Consider the following 19,762-nt stretch of genomic DNA (forward strand, 5'->3'; position numbering starts at 1 on the left):
TCCACCTGCCAGGTTTTCTTTCCTACTGAGCTGACAATTGTCTGCACACAACACACATCATTTGTGAGTCTAGCCCAGCCATACATTGGCTCTTCCAATCCATACAAACAAGCCTCAAGGCCCAGCCCCACCTGTTTTGCATCTCATTTGCAACTTGAACTCGGGGCTCTACCTCCTCAGCCTCTGTATCACATTTTATCCCTTCTGACGTGGACTTTGTCTTTTCTCCAGCTCTTATCCCACCCGTCCCAACACTCTCAATGCTGGCTCAGGCCTGGGGAGGCCACACCTGCTCCAGGGATGAAACTGGCCTGAGGATCTGCCCAGCTCTTCCCCATATTCAGGGACCCCTTCTGGTCCTGTCTACTTATCTCTTCATCCAGGTTCTACTGCTCTTGTATGTCTCAGGCTGAAATACACTTTCTTTGGAAGTTAGAGTCACTTCCCAAACATGATCCCAGAAAGTAATGGAACGCTTTGGACCAAGTCATGGACCTTTATATACTTTCTATGTTACACCACCAATATCTCCCCTCCCACATCCCATTTTTTACCACTTTATAACCAGTATTGCATAAACTGCTTCAACATTTTGAAAATTATAAACTAGCCCCCTCTTTTAAATTACTATAATATCCATCTTGCAGATGAGAAAACTGAGGCTCAGAGAGGTTAGGAGAACTGGCAATGGAATCCTGGAGGACTTTGGAGCTGATTATTTTGTTTTTCTCTTCCATGGGTCTAAAGGGCTCCTGGTAGTGTTGTGTAGAATGGGGGAAACGCACAAGAGACGGCAAACCTGTCACTCAACTTCCATAAAAAAGTAGAACAATGAGTTACTATGTATGTTGTATTTAATCAGTGTCATAAAAATAAAATAAGAGTGGTCAGTGAAAAAAGAGAGAGAGAGAGAGAGAGAGAGAGAGAGAGAGAGAGACAGAGAACTTCCTAAGGTCACACAGCTAAAAGAGGACAGTGACAGAAAAACTCTGTACAGTTACTATTGAGTTTCCAGTATGTCATGAGAGATTTGTGGGGTTTTTTCAGGCTGAAAGCCTAGTGGGGTACTCACAATTTAGAGGGAGCCATATTTCCTATTCTGTTCTGTACTCACCCAACACAATTCAAGTCCTAGTGCACAGAGCCACAGTCCACTGCCGAGGACAACCCAAACTCATATGAAATGAGTGTGACCCTACAGTCCTGTGGCACCAAATGACCCCACCTCCCTTGCCTCCACTGATACCAGAAGAAGACCTAAGCAGAGCTAATGCAATTGCCTATCATAAGTATTTGGAGTTGGGGCATTAAAAAGCAAAGGAACTCAGTTGGCAGAACTATAAGGCCATGTAGACATGGGCTGCAGCTGATGGCCTGTCTAGTCAGAGTTATGTGGAAGCAAGGATATTAGAGGTAGGATAGTGTGCTGGTTAGATGCCCAGGCTGCGGAAATAGTCTGCCTGGTTTGAATCTTAGCTCCCACTTACAAGCTGCAGGATATGGGGCAAGCTGCTTAACCTTTAGGTGACTACGTTTTCTCATCTGTAAAATGGGTTATGAATAGCACTTAACCCAAGTCATTGTAATTACAATGAAATGAGTGAACACACCCCAAGGTAGCAGCATGGGCACACAGCTCACACTAAGAACGACATCTGGCCTTATTCCAGAGGCAAGAAGGGGCCCAGCGGCCTCAGGGACCCACAGATGGAGCAGCTCCCATGACTTCCCAGTCCACAGCAGGTCTGCCAGGAGGACCTGGAGCACATTATTTCAACCACCACAGGCTTTCCACAGAAAGGGAAGAGGAGCACTTCCTATGGCCTTTTCTGAAATGTTCGCCTCATATTAAAAAGGCTTTTAAAAATCATACATCACATACATTTGGAAATTTTATTCTTTTTTATTGCAAATTCCTGGTAAAGGAAAGAACACGGAAGCTGATTTCATTTAAACTTTGGTGATAAGAGTACACTGTAGCGTGGTGGCTCACAACCTCCCCAGTGCAGGAATCACCCAGGGGCCCGTGATCGTACTGATGCCTGCGTCCCACCTCCCAGAGGTTCTGACTTAGTTGGCCTGGGTGCAGCCCAGGCACCGGTAGCTTTTGGAACTCCCCTGGGGATTGCAACATGTAGCCGTGGTGGAGAACCCCTGCCAGAGCTCATGATGTGGCGTTGGCAGCATCAGAAGCACCTGAGCAATTCAGCGGACAGCCAAGCGTCACCTGCTCACATCATGCCCTCTACCTTAGTCCAGCAGGTGTCCTCTGTTCCCCTCTTCCCAGGTGTCACTGGTGCTGATTCTTCCTTTTCAGAGACCGCAGAGGAGAGCAACGCTGGAGGGGCCGTGGCTCTCTGTGCTGTGGCTTGTGCTTAAACATGGAGAACTGAACTAAACACGGTGACTCTATCACAAAAAGAAATTCACTTTCTGATTGCAAAAGAGCGTTAGCCTTTTTTTTTTTTTTACTGTTTAGTGGAAATAGTCTTCCTATATAGAGATGCAAAGATTTGTGACAAAATAAGGAAGTACGTATGACATATTCCTCAAATGAATACTCCGTTCCAAATTAAAAAACAATTTTGTCAAGCCATTGAGGGTAAGATAGTATGTACTTTAGCAGCATATTTTATACGGGTAAACAGTAATAGCCAGTTAGATATTTCACTTATGATTTATCCTAAAAATAGAAAATGCTTTAATTTTTCCTGAGTCCTCAGCAAACAGCAACAAAAAAGTTTTTAAAATTTTAAAAGTATTTCTGTTTCCTTTCTCCTGGGCACCCTCACAGGTTAGAATGGCGTGTGTCTCACTATCAGTTCTTACATACATAGGTGAACAAACAGCACTGGTGCTAATTTTCAACGACTAATCAAATATGGCGAATGAAAATAAAACACCCAGGGTCTCCAAAGTTGCTCAAAATGAAAGTTTCCTGACAGTGTTATAAATACAATATCAATTTGATTCTCTGTCCATACAAAAGTATGAATTTCTATTTTGTTAATAATACTGAATGACTAATGTCTTAACAGTGATAAAATTTTTAGAATTTAAAAAATACATAGGATCCCATTTTTACATCATAACTCTGATGTATTATCATGCCTTCTATTTTGTCTGCAAAACTTTTATAGGGTACAGTGCATTGACGTGATAAAACCAAGGCACAAGAATACAGTAAGTATATATAAACCTTAGCACTTTGTGCTAATTTTGGAAACATTTAAAGAGGAGGTCATAAAGCCTGAAAAATTCTTACATTCTATTATGATTGATGAACAGTTAATTGTGTAATAAACAAACTCTTAACCACCATTTCATTATTAAATATATGGCTATCACTAAACAGGCTGTGGATAATTGAAAAATGTTTTCAATATTAAAACCTGGTTTAACTAGGTGGTTGATGTAAATATTGTGCCTTGCATTATCTAAATAATTGTCTTAAATTTTCATTTTAATTTGTAATCTATATGGCAGTTCTCAGTTTTTAAACTATTTTCATTACATAAGTGGTGAGGTTTTTTTTCCCAAATGTTGAGTCCCTTCTTCCTCCAAAAGACAGAAGATTTATAAGAAGATAACCAATATAAGAAATGCACAGACAACAATAACAAAATCCAAATATGGATTCAAAGGTTGAATTCCAATCTATCAGGACGTTCTCTTTCTTTAGGGTGAGGAGCAACATGTTTCTGTGATAATTCATTAGTTTCTTAATTTAAAAAAATCACCATGACATTTTTCAAAAATGTAAAATCTTGCCTAGAGCATCAAGCATTGAAGGAAAATTAAGTCTTTTCATTCATAACGTGAAGGGGATAAAAGCCTTTCCAAATCTGAACTTAGAGAAGTGGAATAAAGTGGTGAAAATTGTACTTAATACTTTTAGAGTGTTTTCAAGATTCAAGGTAAACATTTAGACCTACGAACACACATTTCCTGGCACATGCACACCATGACTAGAACAATCCCGAATGCCACGACAGCCTGGCTACAGACGTACCGCGCTCCCAGCCCCACTGGCAGAACCACCGCCAAGGTCCTTGTCCCAACTCCCTTCACATGGGAGCTTCCAGCTTCTGCATCTGTTGGATTTGCTTTTGTAGCTGGTCCTTGTCCAGCTTCATCTTGGCTTCAAGAACTTGCCTGAGGGATCCTATGCTTTCATAGATGGCTGTAAATCCTTTAAGAAAAGGTAAATTTCACAAGAGTTAATATTAATAAAACAATGCTGTATCAAACTCTACCACATGTAGTAATAGTTGATTTGGGCAAAAATTATTAACAGATGCTAAAAGTGCTGGAGCAAAAATTTGATGGGAAACTGAATAGTTACATAGCTTCATAGTATCTCCCTACCGATTACTTTTTGGAGAAATCTGGCAGTTACACTTTAACCAAGCTAACTTCACCAGTACTGGGAGAAACTACCATCAGGTAGCTCCTGAGAAAGTTTCCTGAGAAGAACACATCACTTCTGTGTCATTTCTGTCCAAAACCTACAACCTGAATCTAGTTGAGAGGAAGCAAACAGACCCAAACTGTGAGACATTCCACAAAATCCTGGCCTGTATTCTTTGATGATGTCAACATCACTGAGGAACTGATTCAGATTAAATGAGACCAAATAAAGAAGTGCACTAATTAAATATAATGTGTGATTCTGGATTAGAACCTAAATCAGGGAAGGTCTGCTATAAAGGAAACAATGGCAAAAGTTGAAAACTGAACATTGAAAAATATTTCATCAATATTGCACTGTACTATAGTTATTTAAGAGAACGTTCTTGTTCTTAGAGTATATAGTTTGAAACAATAAAGAGGTAAAAGGGCATCATGGGCCGGCCTGGTGGCTCAGGCGGTTAGAGCTCCATGCTCCTAACTCCGAAGGCTGCCGGTTCGATTCCCACATGGGCCAGTGGGCTCTTAACCACAAGGTTGCCAGTTCAATTCCTCGAGTCCCGCAAGGGATGGTGGGCTCTGCCCCCTACAACTAAGATTGAACACAGCACCTTGAGCTGAGCTGCCTCTAGGATGGCTCAGTTGGTTGGAGTGTGTCCTCTCAACCACAAGGTTGCTGGTTCAACTCCCACAAGGGTTGCGTTGCCCTGCAACTAGCAACAGCAACTGGACCTGGAGCTGAGCTGCGCCCTCCACAACTAAGACTGAAAGGACAACGACTTGAAGCTGAACGGCACCCTCTACAACTAAGATTGAAAGAAAAACAACTTGACTTGGAAAAAAGTCCTGGAAGTAAACACTGTTCCCCAATAAAGTCCTATTCCCCTTCCCCAATAAAATCTTAAAAAAAAAAAAAAAAAAGGCATCATAATTTCTGAAATGTACTCCCAAATGATTTAGGGAAAAAAATTAAACACACACACATACACGAGGTTAGGCAAATTTCCCAAATGTTAACAATTGGTTAACCTAGAGGAAAGATAAGATAGAGTTTTTGGACTGTCCTTACAGTTTTTCTAAATTTGAAGTTATTTTAAAATAAAAAGATAAAAAAGAAAAATTCCCCCTCAAAAGAGCATTTCATATTATTCTGTATTTCTATTGGTTTATAAAATAAATTTTTGAAAGGTCTTGTCTTCATTAGTAAATTTAGAATTTTCTCTCATAAAAATTTCTTTATGTGGCAATTCATGAAAAAAAGTATAAACATTACTTATTAAAAACACTGTTGTTATTGAAAGAAAAGATACATATATTACTAAATAAAAGAGGAGGTTACAAATCAGCATGTATAACATGAATCTTCATTTGAAAAAGCATATAGCCTATGTGTATACAAAGATATACATAAAAATGACCTCTGGGTGAAAGAAGGTTATTTTTAAAAAATATTTGGTGCTTTACGTTTTTCTATTAAGAAATGTATTGATTGTGTAATAAAAAAATAAATATTTTTAATTTAAAAAAGGTTCATATGCATTTCTTATTAGGTACTAAATGTTAAAAATCTCAGTGTTGAATAAATGATAATAAATTGACTCAGGAAATGATGCAAAGTTAAACACTGATGAAAACAAGTACCATATTCTAGTAGCCTAAAAGACCAAGAAAGAAAATTCATTTTTATACTTATAAGGTCTTCAATTCATAAATTTAATTGTGGCTTCTACTTAAATAAAATAATAAATGTTTGATGATAACAACAAAATTATCCTTGGGATAAATAACTATTTTTATCTCCATGTGGCCAAAATACCACAATTCCATAGAAGAAAATTATGGAAATTGGAAGGAGCTAGGAAATAATTTTGTCCCTCTTCTCACACTACAAAACTGTCTTTTCTTTCCTGACCATGATCAACCAGGCTCCATTTGAATACTTTAGTAACAAAGAGTTTTCCAGTTCACAAAGCTACCAGTGTCTTTTCAGGACCCGTTAATTGAGGATACAGTAAGTCCCCACTTAACGTCATCAATAGGTTCTGCAACTTTAAGCAAAATGACTATAACAAAACCAATTTTACCATAGGCTAATTGATATAAACACGAGTTAAGTTCCCATGGCATCTCATCAATGTTATAACAAAACGACGTTGAATCAAATGACATTATTCAAGGACCTGCTATACTTCTGCCTCATATTGAGTTAAGATCTGTCTTTGGTTAACTTACACTGATTGGTTCCAGTTCTATATTCCTGACTCAGAGTGTGTATCTAATCCCTCCGTTATGTGGCAGTGCTTCAGAAGTTGAAATCAGTTCTAACATTTTCTTCTAAACAAGTGTGAATTAATGGGCTTGTTGATTTCTAAGTAAAGGAAAACCATTCATTGTCATTGTGGTATACTGCCAACAGTATACAATAAAGCCTTCAAAAGCCTCTCAAAGATATGTGCTTATTTCTGAGACATATTGACCTTGGCTATGAATGGAAAGAATCGCAAATGGCACTAAAGTGCAGAGTTGCAAGCTAAGCAATTTTTGTTTTGTTTACCTGTCTCTCATGGTGGCTCTTCATGTATATGGAATTGAAACAATGTTTTAGTTCAATACAGCACAGCGACTTAGAAACTCACCTAAGGACATTTCACTGATATTACCATTAGCCAGGTTCATGGGCAGTTGTAGGGGAATACCAATTAGTTGTTTTTTAGATCAAATACGAAATAAATCATGAGAGCTGTTTTCTTTTTGGCCTACCAGCATCAACTTCTGCTTTCATTTCCTTCATGTCCTCACTCATCTGTAACTCCAGCTTGCTGATTCGCCCGTGCACCTTCTCCTCTTCTTGTCTTGTTCTCTGCACTTCCATATGCTTCTTTTGACTCTCTTCTATTTTGTCAAGTCTGGCTGACATATGGCTGAGCTTCTTCTCCATGTCCCTTTCACTGGCTCCCTGAGATCCATGATAAGAATCGCACTGATTACTCTAAAAAGTAAGTCTGTATTTCATTTGCACCAGTTATAAGATCATTTAACAACAGACTGCAGGAAAGAGAATCACAGAGGTTGCTTGTTGGTCACCCTAATATCTTTTCTCCGTTTCTTCCACAAGAGACCCCTGATTTTTAACTGGGTATAAATAAGGTCACCCGGAAGAAAGACTACAGTTTCTATGTCTCCTGAGTTTGGGGTGGCCATATGATTAAGTTGTGGCCAATGAGACATAAGTATAAGTGTATGCGGCAGCTTCCAGGAAAAGTTAAAAGACAGCTGTGGCATATCTTTGCCCTTTCCTTCTTTCTTCTGTTCCTGGAATTCAGACATCTTGAACTATGAGGGCAAGGGTCACTCGTTAGGACTGGCAGAGTTGAGTCAGAAGGATCCTGGGTGGCTGAGGACTGGCAAGCTACCACATCAGCCCTGTAATCCCCACACCCAGACATCTTCTATGTGAAAGAGGAATAAGCTTCTATCCTATTAGAGCCACCAATACCCTGGGGTTTACTGTTAGTTATTAAACAAATTCACATGGACAAATAACAGTGATCCAAAGATGCAGGCCTACAAATACAGTAGTATGAATCTAAGTAAATCAATCAGTAGATCTGATAAAAATATGGCAGACACCTGAAGAAATATTTGAAATATTAAATATTTTCTTTCCTTTATTTTCCACCATGCTTCATTTTTATGGGGAGCCATGCCGACAGGTGAGCTTTGGAGGCCAGGACTATAAACACCAAGCTGACAGTGGGCTATGGCAAGACAAAGCTCTCCTGATGCTGTTCTATGCATCTGCAATTCAACAGCTGGGTGTTGAGAAAGCAGAGCCAGAGATGCAAACTGCACCATCACTTGTGCTCCATCAAAGTCCCACAGGAGGAAGCAGTGCAAGGAAAGAGAAGGGAGAGGGAGATGGTTAGGCTAAATATTAATAACTAAACCAAAACATGTGCCAGCCAAGTACTAGTTTCAGAGGCTACTGATTTTGAATATTACATATGCAAGGCTTTCTTGATATGGTTTTTGAGCAGTTCTGCAAATCTAAGTTCTATGGGTGAGTGGGATAAAAGGAGAAGGAAGATGGAAAAGAAAACAGTGGATTCTCTTTTACTTGTTGCACCGTGATTATAGTGTGATTGAGGGGTCTGGGGAGGGGGGCGGTATCTAGTCAATGCTTTTTACCAGATCATGAAATTAAAAACAAGCTAGGATGAAGTTTGTAATTGTCAGTTTTATTTAGAAAAGCAGATGGACTATTTGGTTCATTAAGGTCTTGACTTTACTTCATCTTAGCTGAAAATATTGAAATTTTCTCCTTAGCCTTTGTTAATTAAAATAAGTCAAAGTGCTCCATCTCTTTATAACAATTACAAAGAAGCAATATGAACCATGGAAATGGGTTCTAGCGCAAGACACAATTGAACAGATTAATGTGGTGCTAAATAAATCAATGATAAGTTACTAGGTACTAGGTATTACTCAAACATTGCAGACCCATACCAAATAATTTTAATGTGTTATTACTAAACATCAATACCTACATTATTTTCCTTAACAACCAAGGAAAGCTGATCGATTTTCTGTAAAAGTTCTTTTTCTATCCGTTCCTGTTCCTGTTGCAACCAATTTCGTGCAGATAAAATCTGATTACTGAGTTCCTCAACTGTACCTTTAAATCTGAAATAAGAAAGTTTGCAAGTTAGATGTAAAACCATTTTAAAATGACATCAAACAACCTCAGGCTGCAACTATCAAAATTCTCATTAATATGTCAGCATTAAACTCAGCTCACTCAGAATTACATACTTACTTTTTCTTAAAATTACGTTTAGCGCTAAATTGGGAAGGGGTGGGAGGGAAAGAATACATACAACAGACAAAAAGCACCTGATAATACTTCCTACCCATGAAGAGCTGACAGTGTGGGCACTGAGGTGTCACACAGTGACACTGAGCCATGTCACGTGTTAATTTTTGTAGTTCAGAGGGTTCCCAGTGCTCCCAGCTCAGAGGACAGTGTCTCAGCTCCCGTCCAGGCTTCCCTCTTTCCCTGGGCTCTTCCCCCTGCATCCCTTTCTCTCTTATGTTCTCCAAATTGCTCTTGCTGCATGCAGATATTCCCTATTGCAATCAAAACTAAAAGTGAATGAAAAAACATAACCCTCTATTCCTCTAGTCCTTTCCCTCTCCAAATTCCTTAAAATAACACTTCACACTTGCTGCCTTCCCTTAATTACTTTTTAAATTATTTTTATTATGAAATGTAAAAAAGATACAAAAGAATATATGTAACTTAAAAAAATAATGAAATGAACACCCACTGTAATAGAAGCCCCTAATTATCTGCAATACCTGTTTTCCTCTTCTTCCCTATTAAGAAATCCTCAAATGTGGACCAAGTACATGGCTGCCTAGCCAGAGGCCACATTTCCTAGCCTCCCTTGCAGCTAGGTGTGGTCATATGGCGAAGTGGGGCAATGGGACACATGAAGAAGTGATAAGTACAACTTCTTGGTCGTATCATTCAAAACAAAACTTTTTGGCCTTATCTGGGCAGGAAGCCAAGCCAGCAGCTTCGCTTGACTGTGGAGCTCAGTCTGCAGCCATGCCTGACCAGGGAGACTGACCACAGATCATGACAGCTTTACTAGATTCATTTATTCTAACAGTTTTTTGGTACACTCTATTGGGTTTTCTACATATAAGTTCATGTCATCTGCAAACATGGATAATTTTACTTCTTTTTCTCTAATTTGAATCTTTTTTTTTCTTCATGGATTTTGCTTTTTTTAAAAAAGATTTCTCTTAAAATGTAGCTAACATACAATAGTACATTAGTTTCATGTATATACCAAAGTTATTCAACACTTATATACTTAAAGAAGTGATCCAGCAACCATCTGACACCATACCACACTATCACAATATTATTGACCATGTTCCCCATGCTGTACATTGCATCCCCATGACTTATTTGTTTCATACCTGGAAATTTGGACCTCTTATTCCCCTTCACCTTTCTCCCCCCTTTTAATTTTCCAATTATAGTTGACATTCAATATTATTTTGTATCAATTTCAGCTGTACAATATACTGATTAAACATTTATATAGCTTACGAGGTATTATGAATTTTTGCATCTATGTTCATCAGGGATGTTTTCTTGTTGTGTTTGTCTGTGGCGTTAGTATCAGGGTAATATGGGCTTCATAAAATGAGTTTGGAAATGTTCCCTCCTCTTCTATTTTTTTGAACTTGTTTGAAAACGATTGCCATTAATCATTTTTAAAAATGTTTGATAGAATTTACCCATGAACAACCTATGATTGTTCATAGTAGTCTCTTATGATCCCTTGTATTTCTGTGGTATTATCTGTCATGTCTCCTCTTTATTTGTAATTTTATATATTTGAGTTCTCTTTCTTTTTTTCTTGGTTAGTCTAGCTCAAGTTTTGTCTATTTGGTTTATCTTTCAAAAAAACCAACAATTAGTTTTGCTTATTTTTTCCCATTGTTTTTCTATTCTCTATTTAATTTATTTCTACTTTAATCTTTATTTCCTTCTTTCTGCTATCTTTGAGATGAGTTTCTTATTATTTTTCTAGTACCTTGAGGTATAACGTTAGATTGTTTACTCAAGGTCTTTCTTTTTTCATAATGTAGTCATTTATCTCTGTAAACTTTCCTCACAGAATTGCCTTTGCCGCATCCCATATGTTTTGGTATGTTGCATTTTCATTTTCATTTATTTCAAGATTTTTTCATTTCCTTCTTGAGCTTTTTTGACACATTGATTATTCAGGAATGGGTTAATTTCCACATATTTGTCAATTTTCCAGTTTTCCTCCTGTTATTGATTTCTAGTTGTATACTATTGTGGTCAAAAAAAGATACTTGGTTTGATTTCAATCTTCTTTAATTTGTTAAGACTTGTTTTGTGGCCTAATATAAGATCTACCCTAGAGAATGTTCTGTGTGCACTTCAGAACGTGTATTCTGCTTCTGATGGGTCGAATCTTCTCTATACGTCTGTTAGGTCTCTAGTCGGTCAGGAATGCTGTCCATGCTATGAGGTAGTGGGGACCACTGGCTGGGTTACCTGGCTAGGTAGGGCTACTGGCTAGTGGAACCAGTAGCCAAGTGAAGCATAGTCAAGTGGAGCCTCTAACTACCAGGCTCTGCAATTACCTCTGGTTGGGTGTGGTTGCAGGTTGTATTCCCTGGCAGAGTGGTGCTGCTGGTTGGACTCCATGATTGGGCAAGACTACAAGGTGGGCTCCACAACTGCACCTGACTAGGTGGGGCCCCAAACTGTGCTTCCTGGCCAGATGTTGCCACTGGCTAGGCTCCAAATTCATGCACAACAGCAGGCTCGGCTGTGCAAATGCGCCTGATCACGTGGGGCCCCAAGCTCTGCTCCCCAGCCAGATGTTGCCACTGGCTGGACTCCAGGTTCAGGCAGAGCTGCAGGCTGGTGTCAGGATCATTCAGGACCTCAGGCTATACTCTACAATTGAGCAGGATGCTGGTGGTGCTTCACTGTTCAGTGAAGTCACTGGCCAGACTCCCTGGTCTGGCGGGGCCACCAGCTGTACCTTGTAACTGGGTGGGGCTGGAGGATGTGCTCTGGGATCAGGTGGAGTTATTTTCTGGGCTCCCTGGTCAGGTAGGGTCACAGGCCGTGTTCTGCTTTTAAGCAGGGTTGTTGGCTCGGTTCCATGCCTGGGCAAAGCTGCAGGCTGTTCTCAACCATCAAATGGGGCCATAGGCTGGGCTCCAAGGCTACCTGGGGTCACTGTTCAGACTCCCTGGTCAGGTGTGGTGAGAGGTTACAGCTTTTATTGTCAATTATTATATTTTGTAGAAGTTCTATTTGGTTGTTTTTCAATTCTGACTGGTCATTTTGATCATTTCTTGTCTCTTAGACATACTTTCAAAATGTGTGTGTGTGTGTGTGTGTGTGTGTGTGTGAATACACATACATACATTTATACACATATACTTATTTTATCCAATAATTCCTATATACGCAATATTCAGCAGTCTGATTCTGCTTTTTGTTGTTTCTCCTGACTCTATCACTTATGTGGCTTTTCTCCTTGTACTGTTTTACAATATTTGATTGTAAATTCATGTTCCTTAGTATTTCATCTGTCTGTGGGAAGACTTGAAGACTGAAGATTTGCATTTGCTTCTGCTGGGCATCTCAGGCCACTACCAAATCAGTATCGTTCTAAGATAAGTATCCACTGTGGGTTTCTTCAAGTGACTTGGGTAATGTGAATTCTAGTTCTAAATCCATCTAAAGGTGGTGTTGTGGTCCTGAATTTTCAAGAAATAACTTTCACTACTCTACCCAGAGCCAAGATTTAGACAGGTAAGTTTCCTTATGATCTCTAAATAGGATGGGATTTTTCCTAGTTAATCCAACTGGGTTTCACCTTTTGGGTCACTTTCTACCTCACATAGGCCCCAGGCTTTGTCTCCTTTCCTCTGTGAACAGCCTTGTATGTAGGCTTCTAAACTTCAAATTGTAGGAAGAAAAATAAAGATGTTCATGTCTCCTGACTAGAACCGTGTTTCTCCGAAAATAAGACCTAACCAGAAAATAAGCACTAGCATGATTTTTCAGGATACTCGTAATATAAAATAAGCCCAATTGCATCTTTTGGAGCAAAAATTAATATAAGACCCAGTCTTATTTTCGGGGAAATATGGTAGAGCTTATTTTATATTACGAGCACCCTGAAAAATCATGCTAGGGCTTATTTTCTGGTTAGGTCTTATTTTCAGGGAAACACGGTAATACCTCCTAAGGCAATTAATTCACAGAAGGAAAAATACTAAGATGTCTATTTTCTTCCTATGTGATGGAAGGAAGAGGACTGGAGAGACCTTTCTGTACTTGGTTGGCCAGCTTGTAGGCTCTATGAGAAATGGTGACATAACTCAATAATTATATAAATATGATAATCAGAGGAAAAGAAACATGGTTTTCATTAAGAGAATTCCTGTTAAACTGGCAACAACCCTGAAACAGCATTAAACATGGAGGTAATGAGATGTGAGAGCCTGGAGAATGATTAATTTCAACTTTCCACAAGTCTCTAACGAAGTTCCATACTGAAGTCATCTTTAAAAATTAAATTAAGTACACATATATGTGTGTATACACACACACAAGTACACACACAGACACATATGTAGTCACTGCTGGCTCTGCTCTGGCAGGAACATGCGAAGCTCATGAAGCCTCATGACAGGAAAAGCTGTATGGTTTTCTGATAGAGCATAAGAGCAGCAGATGAGTTTCACTGGGGGCACGTGTAGTTTAGAATGTCACCATAACAAAATGTGAAAGTGTAACAAACTATACTGCACTAACCGGGTAGCTCAAAATCACCCTGATGCAGACCTCTCCCCCTGATGTTTCCACCGCTGCTTTGACTCCTTGTGATCCATTTCCAAGTGCAAACAAGGCCATTGAAAAAATAACATGTATCTGATTATATCACTTCATCTGCTTAAAATCTTGCAGTGGCTCCTTATTGCACCAAAGAGAGAAACACAAAGTCTTGACTGTGGCCTACTAGGCCCTGCCAGCTGGCCCCTGTCCTCTCCAGCCACCTCTCTATTCCAGCCACCTTTGCCATCTTGCAGTTTCTTTATGCCACATTTCTCCCAAGATAGGCTATTTCATCCCCTGTGTTCTTTTTACCTAGTGAATTCCATTCATTCTTCAGCTCTTACTTCAAATATCATCGCCTCCTCAGGAAGGCCTACAACCAGGCCTCTGTGATTCATTCCCATAGCACCACTGTATTAGTTTCCTGTGGCTGCTGTGACAACTTACCACCAACTTGGTGGCTTAAAACAACACATTTATTCTCTTACAGTTCTGCACACCAGAGGTCTGAAATCAGTTTCATTAGACGAAAGTCAAGGTGTGAGCAGGGGTGGTTCCTTCTGGGGACTCTGAAAGGAGAATCATTTTCTTGCCTTTTCCAGCTTGCAAAGCTTGTGGCCCCTTCCTCCATCTTCAAAGCACATCACTCCAATCTCTGCTTCCATGTCACATTGCCTTGTCTCTTGACTATCATCTTCCTGCCTCCCTCTTATAGGGACTCTAAGGGTTACATCGGGTTTACCCAAACAACCCAAGACAATCTACCGATTTAAAAATCTTAATGACATATGCGAAGTTCCTTTTTGCCATGTAAGATGTCTTATTCTCAGGGGTTAGGATGTGGTAATATTTGAGGGGCCATTATTCAGCCTACCACAACTATGTACCTTTCTTTCAAAGCACTTATCTAAATTAGTAATAACATAGCAAACTCTTATTTTAGTCATTGTTTGATCAACACTCACCCAATGCCTAGACTATAAACTCCACAAGGATGAGAACAGAGTGTTTTTCTTCATTACTGATCCTCAGCACCCCAGCCAGTGCTCAATAAATATCTATTGAATCAACCTATGAGTTATTATCCAACTATTAGTACTAAAAACAAACATTAGGAAGGTAAAGTGACAGCATGCTACATGGAAAATTTTCCTTTGAACTTCCAGTATTGTTTTCACTTTGTGCAATAGATAAAAACAAAGAGGAAAAAAACTAGTATCGAATAAGCTCATAAAGAACTTTTACCAAAAAAATGTTTATAAACTGATTACTTACTTAGTATCCAGAAGTTGAAGCTGGTGGTTACTATCTCTGTGGGACATTTTCAGTTTGGTGCTTTGCTCTGATATTGACAAGTCCACTCTGTTCAAAAGCTGAGAAATCTGAAAAAGAGACTTGGCTTGTAAATATCACATCAAACCTTTTCACAGGTAATTTCAGAAAACACTTAGAAAGCAATATTCTAGTCAAATGGCATGATGATTCTATCTAATTTAATACATTAATTTAGGAGTTCACCTTGTCTTTCCCCTTCCATTTGCTTTCATACACACCCATCAAATATCAAGACCAGTGGCACTGCCAAAATATTCATTATGGACGGAGCACTAAACTTGACAGTTCTCTGATAAGCTAGCCCAGTTCCTGCTCAGGAACACTGTTTCCACCTGCTAGCACAAAATATAGTCATTTTTCACAGTGAAATTTCTACTATGAATGTGGCTGCTAGTCACAGAGAATTTGGAATACTTATCACTTACAAAATCCATTAAGTTCCCAGATTTACCTCCGTACTGTTCAGTCATCAGAAAATATAATTTGTAAACTACATCCTTCCTACTCCTTTTTCCCACTGCCTACCTATTTTTCCCTTGTCTTTTTACTAACATTTAACATAAAACTAGTGCTATAAGAAATGTTTTTATTTTCTGCAAAAAATTATAATGTTCAATGTTCCTTACTTAATGATTCTTGGAACAAGTATTTATCAGATCCAGAACAAAGGAAAAGTATATCTCTTTTTATGGATTTCTACATCTATTTTATGTGGCTAGGCTACCAAGAATCTTAATGTTTCCTTAGCATCTATTTTCTGATGTAATAATTCTATCCTTACTCATTCTTTGAAAAAAAATATTGGACTTGACATTTTATTCTCTTTTTTTCATGGTTTTATAATATCTGTGTTTTTTACGTAAGTAGATTTAGATACTTACTGGATGTAGTGAGTATTTTTAATCCAATAAATTGACCAGATATCCCATTTTACTAGAATAGTTTCTCCTTAAATGAGGAAGTGAGTAGTAGGGCAGATACTTGGGGAAAGTCATAGAAAGACAGGCCCCATTATGGCAAAGGGAAACTTTTAAGTGGTCAAAAAACAAACTGTGAAATGCCAAGAAGTTTGCTCTGTGAAATTCATCTGGAATTTCAAGGTGAAATACTCTGAAATTCATTAGCCAGCATACCCCCTAGCTTTGTCCTATCTTTTCCCCACAAACAGACTATGGGATTAGGTAGAATGTATGATGGGTCCCAGTGAATATAGTAACTATTTCCTGAACCAAAAATTGGAACAAGTGGCATGTAAAAGACTGCTTGATCACTTACCTGTGTAAGAAGCAGTTTTGGAGTTATAATTTAGAATTTCTAGAATATATTAATTGTTTTACAAATGAAGAGAAAGAATCCTTGAAAGATTTTTCGGTTGCCATCCTAACAAAGGACCACTCTAGTGACTTAGAAGGAAGGAAGAAGTAAAGAAAAGAGATGCTTATGCTGGGTGCCCTAGCTACCGTGTTTCCCCGAAAATAAGACCTAGCTGGACCATCAGCTCTAATGCATCTTTTGGAGCAAAAATTAATATAAGACCTGGTATTATATTATATTATACCTGGTCTTATATTAAAATAAGACCGGGTCTTATATTAATATTAATTTTTGCTCCAAAAGACGCATTAGAGCTGATGGTCCAGCTAGGTCTTATTTTTGGGGAAACATGGTAGTTTCTCCTATAAGAAACAGTTAATATCATGTTATTCTTAGCTCAGAACAAATTAGCACTTTTAAATGGCTATCTGAAATATGTCATACCTGTCCCTCTGCATCTTTGATTTTCGTTTCCAAGATAAGTTTGGCAGCTTGCTGTTCCTTGTTCAAGTGTTGGAGCCCCTCATAGGTCGTTTTGTGTTCTGCGGAGAGTCTGGCTATGCTGGCGTCACACCTGCTCAGGCAAACACCAAAGCTAATTCGCATTAAAGTTTAAAAACAAGCACTAAGGCTTCCTTATATAATATAAAATGCACTATGAGTCATTCTTTTTAACAGAGGATCATATGAATTCACAGAGCTGTCCTCATTGTGGTTTTTAAGTTAAACCACAGGGATGTGCTTAATAAGACTAGAGATGTAACCATCAAAGGAGCAAAGGCTTTACAATGCTCATGAGTACAAAGCCACATACAAACCCACATGCTGTGAGGGCCCAATTACAAAAAACTTAAGAGTGTGCCGGAGGTGGTCTGTCATTCTCCAGTACCACCCCTGTCCTTTCTTTTAGTTTTAAATAACTTAAAATTTTTTTCAATTACAATGGACATACAATACCGTGTTTCCCCAAAAATAAGATCTAGCCGGACAATCAGCTCTAATGCGTGTTTTCGAGCAAAATTAATATAAGAGTTGGTCTTATTTTAATATACTATAATATACTATACTATACTATACTATACTATACTATACTATACTATACTATACTATAATATACTACCAGGTCCTATATAGTAAGGTCTTACAATGTAAGACCAGGTATAATATAATATAATATAATATAATATAATATAATATAATATAATATAATATAATACTGGGTCTTATATTAATTTTTGCTCCAAAAGATGCATTAGAGCCAATTGTCCAGCTAGGTCTTATTTTTGGGGAAACAGGGTATCACATTAGTTTCAGATGTACAACATAGTGATTAGACATTTATATAACTTATGAAGTGATTCCTCTGTTAGGTCTCGTACCCACTTGACACCATACATAGTTATTACAATATTATTGACTATATTCCCTATGCTGTACTTTACATCCCCATGACTATTTTGTAACTACCAATTTGTACCACTTAATCTCTTCTACCCCCTTCACCCATCTTCCCAAACCCCCTCCCATCTGGCAATCCTCAAAATGTTCTGTCTCTATGAGTTTGTTTCTGTTTTCTTTATTTTGTTCTTTAGATTCCACATATAAGTGAGATCATATGGTACTTGTCTTTCTCTGTCTGACTTATTTCACTCAGCACAATACCCTGCAGGTCAATCCATGTCACTGCAGATGGCAAGATTTCATTCTTTTTATGGCTGAGTAATATTCCATTGTGTAAATGTACCACTTATTCTTTATCCATTTATCCACTGATGGACACCCAGGTGGCCTCCACACCTTGGCTATTGTAAATAATGCTGCAATGAACATATGAATGTACATGTCCCTTCAAAGTAGTGTTTTGGGTTTCTTCAGATAAATATCCAGAGGTGGGATTACTGGGTCCTTGTCTCTTGTTATAATCTTTATTTTAAAGTCATTTTGTCTGGTATAAGTGCTGCTACCCCAGCTTTTTTTGTTGTTTCCATTTTCATGAAATAGCTTTTTCCCATCCCTTTACTTTCAGTCTGTGTGTGTCTTTGATCTGAAGTGAGCCTCTTGTAGGCAGCGTATGTAAAGGTCTTGTTTTCTTATCCATTCAGCCACCTTACGTTTTTGATTGGAGCATTAAATCTGTTTACATTGAAAATAACTGTTGATGAATATGTAGTTATTGTCATTTTATTCATATTTTTTATCTTTTCTTTTTGTCTTAAAGAAGTCCCTATAACATTCCTTGTTATACTTGTTTGGTGGTGATGAACTCCTTTAGCTTTTTCTTCTCTGGGAAGAGAAGAACTCTTTATCTGTCTTTCGATTCTAAATAATAGCTTTGCTGGGTAGAGGAATCTTGGTTATAGGGCCTTGCTTTTCATCGCTTTGAATATTTCCTGCCAATCCCTCTAGCCTGCAAAGTTTATGTTGAGAAATCAGCTGACAGTCATATGGGAGCTCCCTTGTAAGTAATTAATGGCTTTTCTCTTGCTTTTAAGATTCTCTCTGTCTTTAAACTTTGGCATTTTAAAAAATAATTTTTTTAATTATTAGTTTCAGGTGTACAAAATAATGTAATAGTTAGATATTTATACCCCTCACAAAGTGATAACCCCTCTCCCCCAATCTACTGCCCCTCTGACATCGTATATAGCTGTTACAGTTCCACTGACTCTATTCCTTGTACTGTACTCTACATCCTTTGACTATATATGTATATATTTAATTATAGTTGACATTCATTATTATTCAGCTTCAGGTGTACACTGCAGTGGTCAGGCATCTACACCGTCCATGAAGTGGTCTCCCTAATAAGATAAGTGTTCATTGGATAACTACAAAATCTTTACAACATTATTGATTATATTCCCCAAATTGTCTTTTGTATCCCATGGCAATCTTGTGGTTACCAATTGTGCTTTCTAATCCCCTGACCGTCTCCCTCATCCCCACCTCCCTCTCATCTAGCAACCCTCATTTTTTCTTCTATATCTCTGAGACTGTTTCTGATTAGTTGTTTCATTTATTCTATTCTTTAGATTCCATATGTGAGATCATATGGATTTGTCTTTCTCTGACTTATTTCACTTAGCACAATATTCTCTAGGTCCATCCCTATTGTTGCAAGATTTCATTCTTCTTTATGGCCGAGTAATACTCCATTGTATAAATGTACCACAGTTTCTGAATCCAGTCATCTACCAACGGGCATTTCAGTTGTTTCCATGTCTTGGCTATTGTGAATAGTGCTACAATAAACATAGGGGTGCATAAATTTTTCCAAATTAGTGTTTTGAA

The 19,762-nt window shown here is 38.3% G+C and overlaps 1 protein-coding gene across 2 annotated transcripts in view; it reads right to left on the minus strand.

Annotated features, from left to right (window-relative positions):
- Positions 1-1,883: 1,883 nt before the first annotated feature.
- Positions 1,884-19,762, minus strand: part of FAM81A (family with sequence similarity 81 member A) — a 65,863-nt gene continuing 47,984 nt past the window's right edge. The window contains exons 5-9 of one of the 2 annotated variants that reach the window (XM_074327655.1): positions 16,916-17,045; positions 15,098-15,204; positions 8,958-9,093; positions 7,171-7,366; positions 1,884-4,192 (exon numbers count right to left, since the gene is read on the minus strand). In XM_074327655.1, the coding sequence (XP_074183756.1) occupies positions 4,068-4,192; positions 7,171-7,366; positions 8,958-9,093; positions 15,098-15,204; positions 16,916-17,045 (694 nt within the window). In that variant the 3' untranslated portion in view covers positions 1,884-4,067. The remainder of the gene's footprint in view (positions 4,193-7,170; positions 7,367-8,957; positions 9,094-15,097; positions 15,205-16,915; positions 17,046-19,762) is intronic. The other variant, XM_074327654.1, reaches the window with a different exon arrangement.

The sequence above is a fragment of the Rhinolophus sinicus genome, linkage group LG03, assembly GCF_036562045.2.
Source record: "Rhinolophus sinicus isolate RSC01 linkage group LG03, ASM3656204v1, whole genome shotgun sequence".
Taxonomy (NCBI): Eukaryota; Metazoa; Chordata; class Mammalia; order Chiroptera; family Rhinolophidae; genus Rhinolophus; species Rhinolophus sinicus.